The sequence below is a fragment of the Drosophila miranda genome, chromosome XR (genome assembly GCF_003369915.1).
Source record: "Drosophila miranda strain MSH22 chromosome XR, D.miranda_PacBio2.1, whole genome shotgun sequence".
Classification (NCBI taxonomy): domain Eukaryota; kingdom Metazoa; phylum Arthropoda; class Insecta; order Diptera; family Drosophilidae; genus Drosophila; species Drosophila miranda.
This window is the reverse complement of record NC_046674.1, coordinates 6,253,868-6,271,436: the sequence shown is the minus strand read 5'-3', so window position 1 is coordinate 6,271,436 and position 17,569 is coordinate 6,253,868. Positions and strand designations below refer to the sequence as shown.

Sequence of the window (17,569 nt, the reverse complement as noted above, 5' to 3'; positions counted from 1 at the left end):
GTGGCAGGTGCTGCCCGGCGGACCCATGTATGTATGTACGTACCCCCAATGAACTGCCTTTCACTAAACAAAAGCCAATAAGAGACTACAACGTTGCCAGGTGAGTCTGAGTCTGAGTCTTTGTCGAGTATTTGCTTGGCTAACATGCTCATACAATATTTTGTTTGTCTGTTTGCCCATTGCATTTTGATGGGTCCGATAATGGCAGCTTTAACATAATCCCTCCCCCCCCCCCCCTGATATCCTCTCCTCTCCTCTCCTCACCGTATCTCGTATCTTTTTAATTAACCAAAGCCAAAAGGGGCTTACACATGTTTTTGAGGGGATTTTCGATCGTAATAGATTGAAAGTAAGTGAGATTTCCATGTACCGAAAACGACTCCCCAAGCCATGGATTTTGGACAGACTGCAAAACAATGTTCTTTGTTGATATTTCAAAGAAAAGTATTAGCTGCGAGTCTAAAACTTTCCCCCATATCTTCGGATTACAACACACCCATATCGCTCTTGAAACAGAGCTCTGTTCCACTTTTTCTATATTTCTTATGGGGCCGGAAACTTTTCCTGTATATATCTGCCACATCCTTTCTCTATCGCAGTCCCAGTCCCAGTCCCATCCACCCTCATCCACCAATTACCATAAATGCAATGACAAATATCGGAACAGCAAAAAAGAGCTAAAAACAAAAAAAAAGAAACCTGCAAAGGAAATTGAATTGCTTAATTAATTTAGGCAAACATTTTCGAAAACAAGCTGAGACACACTCCTCGCACACAAAGAGATAAGAAAGACAAATAAAATTGAAAATAAAATTTAATTTTAATGCAGCTTTAGTCTCGTTTAGTCTCTCGAAGATGTCCCACAGGATGCATGCTCAGTATATTTTTTGTCTACTCTTTGAAGCAAGTTTTTCCCTCCTCAGTTGCTGGTTAAACGAGTTGCCGACGAACTCCGAGACGATGGCGACCTACTTTGGAGACCAAGACTGGGACTGGGGCTCCGACTGGGACTGGGACTGGGGCTTGTGGCTGTGCCAGTGCCAGTGCCAGTGCCTGTACCAGTGCCTGTGCCAGTGTCTGTGCCTGGGCGGTGGCAGCTTCTGTCGTGGCGCCACTTTCTTTGGCGTCCAGTTGACTGGTTGACACCAATTTGAATGGCAAGTTTCGGTCTTGCAGGCAGCCGCCTGCTACATTCTGCTCCGCTCATTTTTACATCACAAATGAGCAAAACCAATTGGGTTGTGCCATGTGAAAGTCATGGAGTGATACAAATACAAAATACTTGATACGTGGCACATCGAAGGCCTGCCCACCCCTGAGGTGGCCACCGAGCTGGGATAATAGGTAGAGAGACCTCCTCCTGCGGTGATTTTGGTTTACGCAAATTGATAAGTGGCGCAAGTGGCGTTTCGCCAAGGAGATTGCAGTCTTGCTGCAGAGAGAGGACTATTTCCTGGGGTTCAATTAAACTGAAACTTGCGAGTATGTCGGCGACATATACATACATGAACATTGCAAATTTATCATACTATATCTCACTAAAAGTGCACTTCTTTGCATAGCCCTTGGTATTGACTTATTCCCAGTCTGCTTGCCTGTTTGTCTGCATTGCAAATTAATCTTTATAATCCCTTTGTCAATATCAATTTTCCAACACTCAAGCCCTTAACAAACACTCCCTTCAGGTAAAAACAACAATGCAGTGTTCAGTTCTCTTAAGGGGTTCAAATTTCCAACCCAAGACACAATCCTCCTGGTCGTCGTCGCCCCCTAGGAGCGCCACCACCTGCCTTGCCTCCCTTTGGAGTCCATGCAGGCGTTAAATGAGAAGCGTTTGACAACGACGATGAAGCCTCCAGCTGGCAGAGTTGCTCCAGGTCCTCTAGGTCTTGCTACCCAGCGTCTCCTCCTTGTTGGCGCTGTTGAGATCAGAAATTAGTGCGCCAAGTTGCTTGGCCTCTGTCCCTGCCTCCGCCCATATTCTGAGCCCTCCACCCGCCCCCTACACGCCCACCATACACACGTGCAGACTCGCTGATACTCGCACACGCTCAGAGATACACTCAGAGATACGCTCTCACACACACACTCACAGACACAGAGCAGGCAAAAATTAATTGCAATGCCGCAAATGACAGCGTCAAGTAGTAAAAGTAAGCACCGAACCGAACCGTGAAGGAGTGGATGGGGAGAGGGGGGCAGGGGGGGGGGTAGAAGGAGCCCTAGCCAAGTCGAAGGAGCAAAAGCTGAAGGCTGAATTTTTGGTGGCAAGCAACCGGATGTGGGCTTCTGTAGGGGGCGTGTCACGTGCGCCAGTTGCAACAAGGAAGAGCTCGTTAAAGGAAACGACAACGACAACGATGGCGATGGCAATGGCGACAACAGCAACAACAACAACAACAGCAACCATCTCGAGTTGTTCTCTTCTGTTGTTGAGTGCGTAAATTTTGTTGGTTGTTCCTGTTGTTGTGTACACAAAATGTTATTAACATTCGCTGCAAGCTTCACGTTCTGGCACCCAGTCAAATAAGGAAGGGCAGAAAGATAGAGTGATATATACAGAAAGACATAGAGTTAACCCCACACAAAGCGAAAGAGCAAGAGAGCGCAGCATCCTTTAAGCGAATTGTATGGATTAAAGCTTCTCCTGCAACTCTTTACCACATTTTATGGGTCTTGTTTCTTGGCAAAAAGAGTATTTTGTACTGACCCTGGAGGCACACATAATTAGCAGGAATACCCCTATACTGATCATCTATTAGCTGACACATGGCCATAATGCTCAAAAACAAGACAACCTACAACATAAACAATATTCCACCATCATTACAATGCCATTTTGAGCTCTTCCCGCAGCTCCACAAGCTCCTGATCTCATTGCCCATTATCGCAATTAAAATTATAAGCCTTCGCAGTGAATTCGGCTGCCATAACAGTTAATTGTTTACAATTTGACCCACAAAAGCCATTTGGCACACCACACCGCAACACAACACTCCACTCCACTCCACCACACAAAATCCAGGGCTATTCCACACTTCAGCAACCCTGGCTGATTTATGGCCATGAGATATGAGATTCGTTAATTGTCGTGGAGCGATGACAGCCAGCCCAAAACCATCATCATCTCACTCAGCACAGAACTCTAGCCCCTTAGCAAAACAAATGACAATTGGAGTGTGTTAATAGACTGGCAGACACAGCATGTTGCAGGCAGCAGCAGCATGCAACATCTACCGCAATCTGAATGCCCCGAAAAAAGGTGAAGGGAAAAGCATGGCTTCATGAATTCGCAGTTACATTTTTGCCACAAGTTGCCCCTAAACTCCACTCCACCACTCTACTACTCCATGCCACATCCACAAATGTGTTGTGTACTTAGGACTTTTATGTGCAACCTGGAAAGGCTGTAGGGGTAGATACACTCGTACTCGTGTAGTCGTGAAAAGCCCGCACGTAGATTTTACAACTTAATTACAAGTCGCGTTAATCCAAGCCAAATGAAGCTTCACCTCACTCGCTCGCTCCGCATTTGACAAGCACACGGAATGGGAATGCGAATACGAATGAGAAGGAGAATGGGGTATAGGGTATAGGGAGAATGGAACTTGTTCTCCAAAAGTGGGTTAGATGACCTTCTAATTGGATGGTTTATTCGAAGTTTTCGTTTAACTCTAAAGAATTTCCGCGCAATTTAGACCAGAGAAACAGATTTATTGCCAAATCAAATTCAAATAAAGATGCAGTCAACGAAAATCATTTTGTTTTAGTGCATACTAGTTTATGGCTTACATAAATCCACTAATAAAAAATCCTTGGGATGCCATACATCAAAGAGAAATGGCTTATAAAAAAACAGCATTTGAGAAGAAGAGGTCTGTTAAAATGGATCAGATCAACATAGATCAATGTCAGATCACTATTATTTTATTTTGCTCCAATGCAAAACCGCACAAATTATTTAATAAAACCCTCAGATATTTCCCCTAATACTTTCAGCTACTTCATAGAAATTTGGTCTATTATTTGTTTGCGGTAAGACAAAATTTGCAAAACAAAAGAGCAAAATTGTCTTTGGCTTTGGCTTTGATAATGATGATGGCGATAATGATGTTGTTGGCCAAGATTGACACTTTTATCCAACGACCATGACTGTGACTCTGACTTGGCGCAGCCACAGCCACAGCAACAACTCCATTTGCAGATACATACGAGTATCTGCATCTGTGTGTTTTCTGTAGCTGCATATCGAGAGAGGAAAAAACAATTTGTCGCAGGGGGGCACTGATTCGCAGCAGAGCGTTGCCGTTGCCGTTGCCGTTGCCGTTGCACGTTCCCTGAAAACGCCGCACAATTTGCAATTGAAAGTTGAGTTGCTTTTTGTTTTCTGAACAGAGAGAGAAACAAAAACAAGAAAAAACTAAGCCAAGTATTGATCGAATCGGACTTTCCCAGGCTGAAGATGATGACCGGTGCGGACAAGAGTTCTTCTTTGGTTTTATTTCACTCTTTTGTTTTATGGGATCACGTTCTATAAGAAACATGAAATATTTCCAACAAGCCAGCTGATGGATAGACAAATGTCATGAACAATCAGAGATGGAGATGGAGAAAAAGATTCAGAAAGAGAGAGCGAGAGGGAGAGGGAGAGGGAGAGGGACAGGGAGAGATGCATCATGCTTGACTAACCAGCTGGCACGCTCGGTCCTGCACAGTCAAGTCCGTGCGTGTTAAACGCTACTTTAAGCATACGATATATGTACATGTGTACATGTGTGTATGCACGAGTACGACCTATCCTACGATATTGCTGATTGCTTCGAAATTCGAATGCAAAGGCGTGAAAAGCCTTACTACATTCCTCAGGTCTGATGAGGCCACTGCTCGACAGCATCTCTCTCTCCCCAAATAGTCGCTGCCTAGTCTCTTGGCTGTGCTTAACAGATTTGTTTGATTATCAGTATTTTCGCTCTGTGTGTGTGTTTTTTTTTTTTTTTTTTTTTGGTACGGTACGCTTGAACTGGTAGTCATTAACTTGTATTTTGACCATGCAATCCAAATATTATATTACACTTGAGCGTGCTGGCTGGCCGTTCGTACAGCGAAGAAATTTAAAATAATTTATAATAATTTCTGACAATTCACCGTTCGGTTAATGGTTATTTGTATTTGGATTTCGGGGCTGAACGTATTGAGAGTAGAGCAAATGAGTGGATAACATGGACATATCTGGGATATCTTCTATGAGGTATTTTCTCTATTGGGAGAAAAATGCACGCAACCAGTTAACAGAATGGCCCTAATTAACCTTTTTAGTGAAGGCTTTCCAATCGCTTCAAACCCGCGTCTTTATATTTAATGAAACGCCTGTAAACATACAAAAAACGATGCTCTAATCGTTAATCACAAAATGTACAGTGCAGACCGCATGTAAACTACATTAAAACCCCTTTAAAAATGAACAACAAACGTAGCCAAAAACTGCATAAAAGTCGAAACAAATTTTGCTGGACCTTCGCTCTTTATTTAAACAATGTTCAAAAGCTGCTTTTCTGTTGGGGCTGGTGCTGCCACATCATTTTTTATTCCCTTTGCTTATTTACTTAAAATTTATAACAATTACTTTACCACAAAAACAGCGCGCGGCAAACGGCGGCAACAGAGAAATGAGAAAAACTGTTTTTTGATGAGTTTTTAAACGCTGACAGAGTCTTGTTATTAGAGCAAACAAACCACAAAAAATAACAGAAAATGGGCAACAGCAAATGCAACAACACAACAAACAAGAAATGGTAAAATGTAGCTCAAAAATGGCATAACATTTTCGGAAATTAAAATAAACACGGTTCCGATCTCAAGCAATTGGGGAGCTTGTTGTTATACCCTCATTAGCAGAGGACATTAGCTAACATTTCAGCAAAAGGAAGCCTCCCCAAACACAGTGCACTGTGGTGTGTATATTGATAGTTGTGATCTAGTGCGGCCTTAACTATCATCGTAAAGGTGTCATCGGACACGAGAGTATGGTATGCTTGGCCTGGGCCAACCCTCTGCTTGCTTCTTTTGTTGCTGCGGCTTCAATTAAATCATATGCCGTGCAGCATAAAATTGTTACTTTTGGAGCTACTTATACAATACAATACAGTATTTGCCGCCCCCTGGCCCTGCCTCCCTCCCCCACCCCAATATCTGGGCATATAGATGGGTACGTGCAAAAACAAAACCGAAAACTGAAAACTAAAAACTCAAAAGAAAAACAATTGCATAAAAAATTCACATGGCTCGAATCGCATCACGAGGCTCGGCTCGGCTTGGTTCGGCTCATTCGCTGAGATTATACAACTTTCTAATCAAAACATAACTTTATTGTATTATTACTCCCGATGCGATGTGCGAGTGGTACGTACATATATTTCTGTACTAGTATTTTCTGTGCCGTCACTAAATTCAATTGCTCAATTGGCTTAATCAGCCGAAGCTAAAAACGTCAAATAATAGTCTCCAGTTGTTGCTTTGAGGCTCTTTGGGGCTTGACACAGCGTTTCCGGTACGCACTTTCAGTGCGGACTCTGAATTCTGTTCCAGAATTTAAGAGCTGCCCATAAGTGGGTCAGCGGCAGAGTTAACTCTAAAATGATTGAGAGAAGCACGTAGAACGTTTTAATTACAATTGGCCTAGTTTCGAGGCGAGATTTTGACCGTACGTCTACTGCGGCAGCCGATGGATATCTACGCCATGGACCCTGCTATCAGATTTGAGTTAATAGTTTAATTGAAAGCCGCGTTGAGTATTGTCCGAAACGAATTCGAGCGGATTTTTCAATGGGCTGTTGGCCAAGCCCTTCAAAGATGTGATGAAATGTGAACGGGGCTATTTCATTTGGTGGGAAAACTTGGCCTAAGCCTATACCAATTACTGTAGCAATTGAATGCTTCAAGTAACTACCTTTAAGTGAGAGATTTCTCATCGCAAACTACAGCCACCTTTGAACTGATGGCTTGAAGTTTTCATTAATTCTACTTATCGTGCTGACAATTTTCTTCCACTCTTCGGCTGTCAATGCACGGCCACTTTTCTTAGCACGCACAGATGTAATCTCAAGAAAACTCCATCAAATGACCCCAAATGTTGCCATTCATTTCGGTTAGGCCTAACGGAACCCCCAAGGCGACCTCATTGCACCTCTCTATGTGCCTCGCGCACGGTTTTCATGCGACCTTACACAACCAACAACCAACAACCATCCACTGCGGAAGGCCTCATTAACTGACCTTAGTTGACAATTTGAGTGGGCCTCTGTGCCAGTGCCGGACCAACGAAAATTGCCTAATGAAGTGCTCACGGAACCTCAGAGTCAAGCGAAAGGCTTCCCGAAAAAAAAAACGGCCACGGGTAAAAAGTTTGTTGAACTTTAGCTACGCCGCAAAAATGCGCAAAAAAAATCAATTTCTTTGCATATTAAATCAGGCAACTCATTGTGTGACCCGGGGCCAAACTAGTTATAAAAAAAGATCTGCCGCCACGCCGGGGCGAAGACTTTGGGTTATGTCATGGAGCCTCATGAGCCAAGCCAAGCCAAGCCAAGCCAAGCCAAGCCAAGCCAAGCGAAGCCATTTCTGAAAAATGCTAATGATAGAAAAGAGAATATTTTTCACAAAGTCAGGGCCAGAATTTCTTGTTCCTCGATCCCATGGCTTCATGATTCCATGATTCAAATTTTATCTGCGATTCATGCGAGTTCTTTCAACTTGTTTATCCACTTCTAATGCCGCAGCCGGGGGCAAATCTATGACGGGTTCAAACACCTTTCGAAATCTGTCTAATGCGTGTATTGATTATGGCAGGGGGGGCTGGAGTGGGGCTTCGACTGCTTCTCCCCATCTCCCAAAATAAGACTGATTGCGAAAGAAATCTTCATGTCTTGAACAATTTGTTGCGCCTGCTCTGCCTGAAGTATGACTTGGAGTTGTAGTTGTAGCTAGAGCTGGAATGGAAGTTGCTTCATTGTATATCAACTGAAGTACATTCCGTTTTGTCGTTTTTTTTCTTCTTTTTTCCTTATGGATTGCGCATTTTGCAATCTTCATTTCTAATGCCTCGCAACTGGCTGCAATTTCGTTGGCCGCATGCCGTTTTACTATTTGATTAGCTGGAAAATTTGCCATCGTTTAATTAAATTAGTTGTCTGTCTGCAGTGTCGTTGCCTGTCTGTGCCTGCGTATAGGCATCCAAATGACACTAAGCGGAAATGGCGAGCAATTTGCATGCAACTCGCAGGCTGTTTAATGCCGTTTCCATCTCTTTTCCCCCAACATTGGTATTGGTATTGGTATTGGTATATCTCTATCTCTGAATTGAACTGAAGTGAAGTGAAAGGTGCGGCCTGTTGGATAGTATAACATGTTTGGAGCAGAGAATGGAGATCTTGGACATTGAACTCGGTGCGATTCTAAGCTGAGGTTCCACGATGGGAAGCACAGATTGCCCAGCTTGTAGAAGAGCATGATCTGATAGAAAATGTTATGCTTTTGCAGATATATGAAATCTACAGTTGCGGAGAGGAGTATCTGATGTGTGAGAAGTAGGTACATACACACATACATATGTATCTAATGATAGACAAGATACAAGACAAAGAAGCGCATAATTTTTTCTTAAAGCCCGCGAATCATTTCCAGATCTTCTGTCTTTCTCTTTAATATTCCCCCCGATCTTTGGCACCCACATTTCAATCATCTTGATAAAGTTTCAGCCAAATGTAACAACTAGAATTATATATAGCCTGACATCAACTACGCCCCTGTTGAAGGCAATACCCACCAGCCATTACTCCCACGATCCCCCGACCCCGAGCCCCCAACCACGCCTACACACTCCACACACCCCCACACCCCAACAAAGAGAAATAGAGCTCGTATCGCATACAGATACGCACATACTCGTATATTCGCAGAGGAGGAGCGAGAGAAAAAAGCGCTAACGAACCGAGTATGGTTCGAGGTCCCTGGTCCCTGGTCCCGGGTCCCTAATGGCCTGCACATGTGCTACGTGGCAGCAAACGAACTGCAATCGGGCCCAAATCCAACACCCCCATTCTATTCCACCCGAGAGTCGCCACTAGCCCATGTGAGTGTGTGTGTGTGTGGATCCAGCCAAATGTCCAAAAGAAATCGACGCAGTCACGTAAAATTATTTTAATAATCACATAACTTTCGGCATTTACACGCCTGGCGACCCGTTGGGAGTACGAGAGTAGAAACGAGAACTGAGAACCGAGTCCAGAGAACCAAACAAAATGTCAATAAATTCCGTGCTTTCTGCAACAAACAAAAAAAGAAAGAAAAGCAAAGTTTTGTAAATGCACAAGACGAGGCTCAACCAAGAGGAAGGGGAAGGGGAAGGGGAAGAGGAAGGCCCATGTTTTGGTGGCAACAGCGCTTAAGTGGGATTTGCGGGCCACTTTAGCGTCAACTTTAACAATAAGTTGGCCGAAAAAAGAGAGCGCATAAATGCGAATCGTCAGGGCCGACGAGAGACATTCGCATGCACATAAGCCACAAACTTTTGGCGTCAACTGTGGGCTAATGAAATGAAGCCTCCCCCAAAGACAAAAAAATAACCAAGCCCAAACCCAAACTCCACTCTAGTTAAGAAGTTGAGCCAAGTCCACACAGCAGGTGACCATCACCATCATCGCCATCACCATCGTCCAGCGAAAGCGCCTTATGGCCAGCCCAGGGCGGGCTCTGGTGACTGTTTTAGCTACCAATCTGCTGTGTATTTGTATGGCCAAGAGATACATTTCATGAAAGTCAAACCAGCTCAGACCAGCGAGGTCTGTGATTTTCCTTAGACCCAGACCCAGACCCCCTACATCTCCATCTCCATCTCAAACTCCAACTCCATCTCGACTCCAGTGCAGTCATTTGAAATAAATTACTCTGTGCACCTGATGACAAACTAAACAAGACCCAAACCGAACCGAACAGATCCGCGACCAGGAGACTGGGTCGTATTTGTGTTCCCTTCTATGGCCGCATTTATTGTCATTATTATTTTGATACCGTTTTTTAAGGCCGTCCCGTCCGAGACTTCTGTTATATCTGGTCCGTAGATTTATGCCAACAAAAGCGAACAATAAAAAAATATTTATTCACATTTTTTTTTTTTTTTTGGTTTTAATTTTGTTTTTTTCTTCTGCATTTTTGCCGCTGTCCGGCTGGAGCTGTTGGACACCAGACGGGGAGACACCGGACAGCTGCATTAAAAAAGTTGCCAAAGAAAACAGTTTGCATTGCAATTTTTAGTTGGTTTTATTTTTCATCGTTTTTGTTTTTTCTTTCGTTTTTTTTTCATTCGTTCTTCCTCTTTCTCCATCGTTTTGTTTTCTTTCTATTTCTTTGTGCTTCTTTCGCTTTGTTTTGTTATCAACGTTGGGCAAATATAAAAACAGAAAAAGCCAAAAAGTATATACAAAATATAAGATAGATATAAACATATATACGAGTATGTACACTACATAAAAAATGACCAGGCCAGGGCGAAATGCGGGCTCCACAAAAGGTTCTCCGGTCTGTTGCAGCTCGGCTAAGCCCTCCCGTGTGGCAGGCAAGTGGGTCATTGTTGCACGACTAAGAGCACGAGTGTGGCATGGATTACCGACTCCGGGCCACAGTAATGCCAAATCTGATTGTTAGGAACTCAACTATGGAGTATGGACTGAGTCTACGGACTTGTTAGCTGAATCCCAAGAAAAGTACAAAATAACATCTCAAGAAACTACAGCAAGATACTAATATTCCTCAGTACCTCGCATAATTTCTCAGTTAATATTCCACGCATATGTAGTTCCAGTTTCTCATAGAAATCTTTGAATAATCATCAAGTTATTGATGTTCATTTGATCATCTATGCGACGTATTTAGCTTATTAAATGATACCACAAATCTGTCCCTTAATTCTGATTCCGTTCTCTGAATTTTAAAATTTTCGCCTTCCCTCCCGCCAAAATGCCCCAATACCTGGACTGTACCGCATTCGTGACAGGTAACAACTCCAGCAGGTCCCAACCCTCGGGACTGGGTGGAACCACCCCCAAAAACCCATCCCGCATTGTTTTGTTAATTTCTTTTATAATTTTTCCAGTCTCTCCCTATTCTGATGCATTTCTTGTGTACCCTCGCCGATTTTTGCTTTGTTTCATTTTGTTTTCTTCTGGCTTTTCAGAACTTAATTAAATGTTGTCACAGCGCACACTTTGTAGTCGACGTCGCCGTCGCCGTCGCCGTCGCCGTCCCAGTGCTTGTCCCTCCCCCGTTCCTAACCAAAGGACAGAAACGTTTCGGTCCGTTCTGTTCCTGTTGCTGTTGCTGTTGCTGTTGCTGTGTGCGACAGCAATTCGAAGTGTAAATGAAATAATAGCTGCTAAAAACCAATTTGGCGTAAATTATAAAAGCTTAATGGCCATTATAAATAGAATCTCTGTTACCATACCAGACTCCGTTCCGTGCTTCGCAGGCCCCCCGTCCCTTTGTGAGGGGAGCTGTCATTTAATCTTTGACTAACAATTTGTGCCCTTCTATTGCAGATCCGTGGAACTGATTGCCCTGCTGGCCATATCGTGCACCTTCTTCCTCTTTATGCACACCAACAAGCTGAACAGCCGTCTCAAGGAGATGGAGGTGAAGCTGCAGCCCTCCGAGTTCTCCGCCCTCGGCCTGACCAGCAATCACGTCAGCGGCCACGATGCGGGCAGTAAGTAACCCCCACAGATACATATCTAACGCATCTCCATCTCCACCTCCATCCCATCCCAGCCCAGCCCACAACGAGCCCAAGGCCGAATTGTGGGCCAAATTTCGCGCTCGATTGCATTCGCGTTGCGTATCAGATAAAGGCATCACTTGTGTACAGGAAGTATGGCAAAGAAAAAAAACATCGTGAAAGAGGGGGGAGGGGGGTTTCTTCTAAAAGGTTCGACTAGAAGATGTTCTTTTGAAACAGGTGTAATAGTGGAATCAAACATTAACTAATGACAGACTTTATAGAAACTTTAAAAATGTATTACAGGTATTTAAATATTATTCATATTCATGGCCTACATGGCCTCCCCACCCCTTATGACTGCCTAATATACCCCACCGGGCAGACCCATTAGGTGGTAAAGCTTTCGAACATCGGCTACGCCCAATTGATTTTTAATTACCACATTGACCCGTGGACCTCAGACCTCAGGCCTGCAAATGGCAAAAAAGAACAACTACAGTGGGACACCTTTGTTAATATTTTTCCCTGGCTATGGGCTCTGGCTCTGGCTCTGGTTCCGGTAATAAATTAGTTGATCGTTTTAGGCTAAATTAGTGCGCATGCTTTATGCATGAATAAATAATAGAATATTTAACGGAAAGACACCCAAAATAGTACATGTATCTATCCCCTTTATACAATAATCGGATTTTGTGTGCTGCGGAATAGCACTAATAAACTCTCAAATTAATATCAACACAATACACTAGTATTGTCGATGCATCCATAGATAATCGTAGTTGGTGGCACGAAAATATGTGCGGCATGGCATGCTTTTTAATTACAATATGCATGTGTTTACATAGATGATACCTCGCTTCTTTTTTTATTTGTGCATATTTTAGTGCATTAATAAATTATGTGTTTAGCTGTGTCCCAGTGGGAGGTTGTGGGGCAACCTCTTTTTATTTGGAGGCAATTTAACCTTTTGACATTGCGCTAAGCGCAGTTTTGTTTTGTGGCTGTGATGAAAAATTCAGCATATTGATTATAATATTATTAATTCAATTAGCAAATAACACAAGAGGGAAATTTGTGGATTAAGTGTTTGTATGGCATAATCTTATTTCTGGTCCTTCGGTACAATTTATCAAGAGAAACTCTTTCAAAACTCTTTTCCCACTTATCCGTAGATCAGTGTATACATATATGTAGCCCCCCCAGCCAGTACTCAGCGAGTACTCTCGTTAAGATCACATTACCATAGACCTCAAAAGCAATCACTTGACACTCTTCCCTCTCTAAAATGTTTGCCGAACATTCTCCAAAGCCAAACAAAAGCCAAACCAAACGCCATTTCAATTCCATCAACAATGAAAACGCATTCAAAAACTGAGTATAAAAGAAGTGGCAAAGCGGAGATTTTTCAGAGCGGCACTTGAGATTCTGCCACTTGAGCGAGATCACTTCGGCTAATGATCATCGTCAGTCGCGGACCGTAATTGGACTAATACCTCCATCATTAGGCAATGCTACTTGCTGAAGCTGAAGCTGGATAGGAAAACCGAAATCAAATCAAAACTTTCTGGAAAATGCTAAAAAAAAAAAGACCCCCCTAATTTCCATGCCGGAAGTTTTGGGGCTCGCTTAGGCCGTGCAACTCGACTTGCAAATTAGACAAAAGTTGCCCCAACAGCAGCAGCAACAGCAGCTGCTGAGCCACTGACGAAAGCCACAAGGTGATCTCTAGGGGAAGACTGTGGCAAGGTGATGTCTGGGCAGAGGCGGAGGCGGAGGCGGAGACGGAGGAAGTCTGGGGAACTGAAGACTTCACGCCTTACTGCGGTGATTGCCAACAACAGCCAGCTGACAGTACAGTGGAACAAAGGCAGAGGGGTATTGCCGAAGACTTCCACAGTAAAAGATGATGATGATGATGATGAAGTCGAGTCAGATGGGACCATCCAGACCGGAGTGCACTTGTGGCACAGCTGGTGCCAGTGCCAGTGCCATATCCATTGTGGCTGCTGGCGCTGCTGCTGCGGCTGCTGCCGCTGCGTCTGCGCACGCGTCAGTTGCACCGCCTCGTGCACAGACGACAGTTACAAATTGTCCCTGTTTAGGCCCCCTCCAAGGCAAAATCCGGCTAATGGCCAAAAAAGAAGTAAAAATTTATAAAATGAAAAGAAAACAAAGCAAAAGTGTGTGACGTTGATGGAGGTTTTCTTGCGCTGTCTGTCTGTCTGTCCAAAAGCAAAAAAGAAAGAAAGAAAACAAGTATCTGTAAAATGCACAAACGGTTTACCTTCAGCCATACGTATTCATTCATTCATAAATATTTCATTTAATTGACTCACACGACTCGCGGGGGTCGAGTGCGAGATAAAGATACAAATATGATGACGTACTCGTACTCAACATGCTCGTTCAGGCCATCATCATGATGATGACACCGTTAGCCGGCTCTTTTCTTTGGCTGCGTTTTGTGTGCCAACATTGAACTTGACTTGGGCTAATTAACAGCTCTGAACGTTGCAGCCAAGTTGTGTTTTTGGCTTGGGGCTGCGGTTGATGTCGTGGTCTAATGGCCACATGGAAACATGACGGAAACATGACTCAAGTTTAAGATTCTTTAATGGATTGTTGTGTGAATTGGGGAGACTGCTAATGAAAGAGCTGAGACGAAGAACGATTGCTGGGAAAATCAATAATAAATTTAAACAAGAAAAAGGCAAAATAATAAAGGATGACAATCTGTAATCTTTCACAATCCTGATGAATCTCTCAGTCGATGAACAAAATAGCAATGAAGAAGATTGATCGCCTGATCGACTGTTGGATAAACTGCCCCACAGACAGACAGCTCATCCACAAATCAATGTCAAGCTAGATCGTTTACACCCTCGAAGAATCGCTTCAAAAGCCATCCCTGACACAAAAGAGTAGACCCAATAAAACCCATCAGTGCTCTACCTGTCTCGATTCATTGTCTCCCATGGAAAAAAGCAGTCAACCCAACAATTGTCTACACCTTTAACTAGCACAGCCGAAGAAGAAGAAAAATAAAACTAAAGTGTAGCAATGCCAACTTTGCCCCTGGCAAAAATGCATAGCAAACCAGTTCTTTGCGCTCACTACCGAACCGAGCAACTTTATTTTCAATTAGACAGAGACCCCGGCCAAGAGTCGGATCCATAGACCAATAGCAATACTCGTAGCAGTACGAACACCTACCCAGTTCGTTAGTCAGCCAAACCAAACCAAACCGAATAGTGCCTAGAGTTGTGGTCCAATTTAGCGGAAAAACAGCAAGCAGGCAATTTTCTGTGGCAGGGGCGTTACCAAGGGGTTCGGCTAATCTTAGAGTCAGGGCTTGAGATCGAGAAAGAGGTAGAGAAACATAAAATTATACAAATGAACGAACTATTGGGCGGAATAAGGCTCGAAATTAGATAGATTATTTTAAGGTGGAAGAATTATAAAGAAAAATTAACCGGAAAGAAAACCATAGAGACGTTTTCAAGTGCTTGCAGATTATTCATCAACAATAAATGGAATTATTTAATAAGAGAGTGAAACGATCTAGAAGGGAATGATCCACAAAACATGTAGGTATGTCTTAAAATACCAAGAAGGGTTTGATAGATTGGATATAGAGTAGAAAAGAGTAAAAGATGATCAGATAAAATATTGTATACACAATTTCTGGTTAAGCTACATCATCGACCAGCACTCCATCCCAGTCCATCCCCTCACAGCATCCCCTGCTTAGAACAAAGCCAACTGCGGCCCCACCTCAGTATGATTCCACTTTTTCCCATGCATTATGTGCATGCACCACATGTTACGTTGTTCACCTTCAGCCGGCACCTGAAGTGGCCAATAACCGGAGCTAAGCTCCGACTGAAGGTCGCTTTAGAACAGCAGAATAAAGAATAAAAAAATATCGAATTAACCAGATCACAGCCAAAGTGGAAGAACTGCATGAGACAACTGCATGGATGTGACCCAATTTCCTGACCATACAAACAAACCCCGAAAAAAAAACAGAGATATAAAAGGAGAGCAGACTTCTATTTTAAGGTTTCAACCGCAAAATGTGTTTCACTTTTGGTTCAGTGACTTTGTTGTCGGTGGTTAAGCCGGAGAGAGAGAGAGAGAAAGAGAGAGAGGGAGAGAGAGTGAGAGACACGGACCAGCAAACCAGTTGGCCACCACTTTCATTCACATTTTTCAGAGAAACTGCCCAATTGACCAAATACAACACAACGAATCTGGTTTACATGCAATTGGAGTGGACACGGGACTGGATACGGGCCTGGTGATACACACTTCCTCGTTCAGTTCGGGACGAATTATGAAATACTTTGCCTAAAAAAACACCAAAGTGGTGCGATCGACCCACACTACACTTGAATATCAAGATGTTTTCCGCATCAGCCTTCCTTTATATCTCTCTCTCTCTCTCTGTCTCTTTCTGTGTGTGTTTAGGCCTGTCCAAATGCTCGATTACAGTCATTTACCATTTGCTGCTAAATTGTATTGTATGCAGTGCCCACGTTCACGTCTGGCAAAACTGGACAAATGCCTAGACATCAACATTTTAATTGCCCTCACGACACCACCGCCATCAAATGGACACGCAAAAGTTTCCATTTGCATGCGTTTTGCGTTGGACGCAAGGATGGGAGAGGGAGTGGTAGTGGTAGTGGGAAACCTTTCGAAATCTGAGGATGATCCCTATCGCATCCTAAGTGATTCGGAAAAGTGAAAGGAGTCGCCATGAGCTTGCATATTTATTGCACTCATCGTCATTTATTTATCAAAGCTGAAAATGGCTTCAGTATTCGACTTCCCCCCATTCCAGATATTGCATAAACAACACCTTTTGGGCTCCAAAGGAAAGTAAAAGTATTCGGTATTACTTCCTTCCATTTTTTGGGAGTCCGTTTCTAAGGTCATCGGAGGTGTGATGTAAATCGATGCATTCGTAAGACATCGCAAGACGTACAACGTCAGCTGAATAGAGTCATGTTTCATAGAAAAGATAAACCAATATCTTTAATTGATTAGTATGGGAGTTCTTTTCATTACAAAATAGACTACGACTTTGTATATTATTATCGAGTGATTTATTAACTGGCTCAACCTTTCAGAACACGACGATATCAACACCCTGCATGGCACCTACCAATATCTGAAAAGCACTGGCCAGGTAAGCTAATGAAAAACCATTCTATAAATATCTTGATATGAATATCATGCATATTGCCCACCATATCGTAAACATTATTGCATACATTATTGGCTGGCCATAAAGCAGAAACAAGTAAAGCATCATCGATGAAACTCCATTAAAAGCGACCTATACATGCGGAAAGGTAGCTTCAGCTCCTTGGTGTTTGATATTGCATATATGCCTGACCGGAATGCATACCCTCCCATACTCTCTGTATCTTTCGTTCATACTCGCTGCCTCTCTCTCTCTCTCTCTCTCTGCGGTTCATACGCGCTGCCTCTCTTTGTCCGGCATCATTGTGGCTCATCCAATCGCTGTAGCATTCTTCTTCTTAGCCCTCACAAACACAAACACCAACACACACACAACATACAACACAAACAACACCTACATATTAGTACTTATGCAATCAGTTTAGCTCTGGTAGTCTATTAGCTATCCCTGTATCTACAATCTACCTATAGCTATGGCTATATAGCTGTCTATCCTATGCAGTTCTCTCTCCTTACACTAACACAAACGAAAATTACACTTCGACTCTGTCTTGGAATTTTGTCAGCGCAGTTTGAATCAATATTTGTTGG

At 43.2% G+C, this 17,569-nt stretch overlaps 1 protein-coding gene across 7 annotated transcripts in view; it reads left to right on the top strand.

Moving 5' to 3' along the window:
- The window catches only part of LOC108152627 (heparan sulfate 2-O-sulfotransferase pipe-like), a 38,207-nt gene that overhangs the window by 6,930 nt on the left and 13,708 nt on the right, over nucleotides 1-17,569 (top strand). For all 7 annotated transcript variants that reach the window (XM_033386904.1, XM_017282106.2, XM_017282103.2 and 4 more), the window contains exons 2-3: nucleotides 11,589-11,755; nucleotides 16,903-16,961. In XM_033386904.1, the coding sequence (XP_033242795.1) occupies nucleotides 11,589-11,755; nucleotides 16,903-16,961 (226 nt within the window). The remainder of the gene's footprint in view (nucleotides 1-11,588; nucleotides 11,756-16,902; nucleotides 16,962-17,569) is intronic.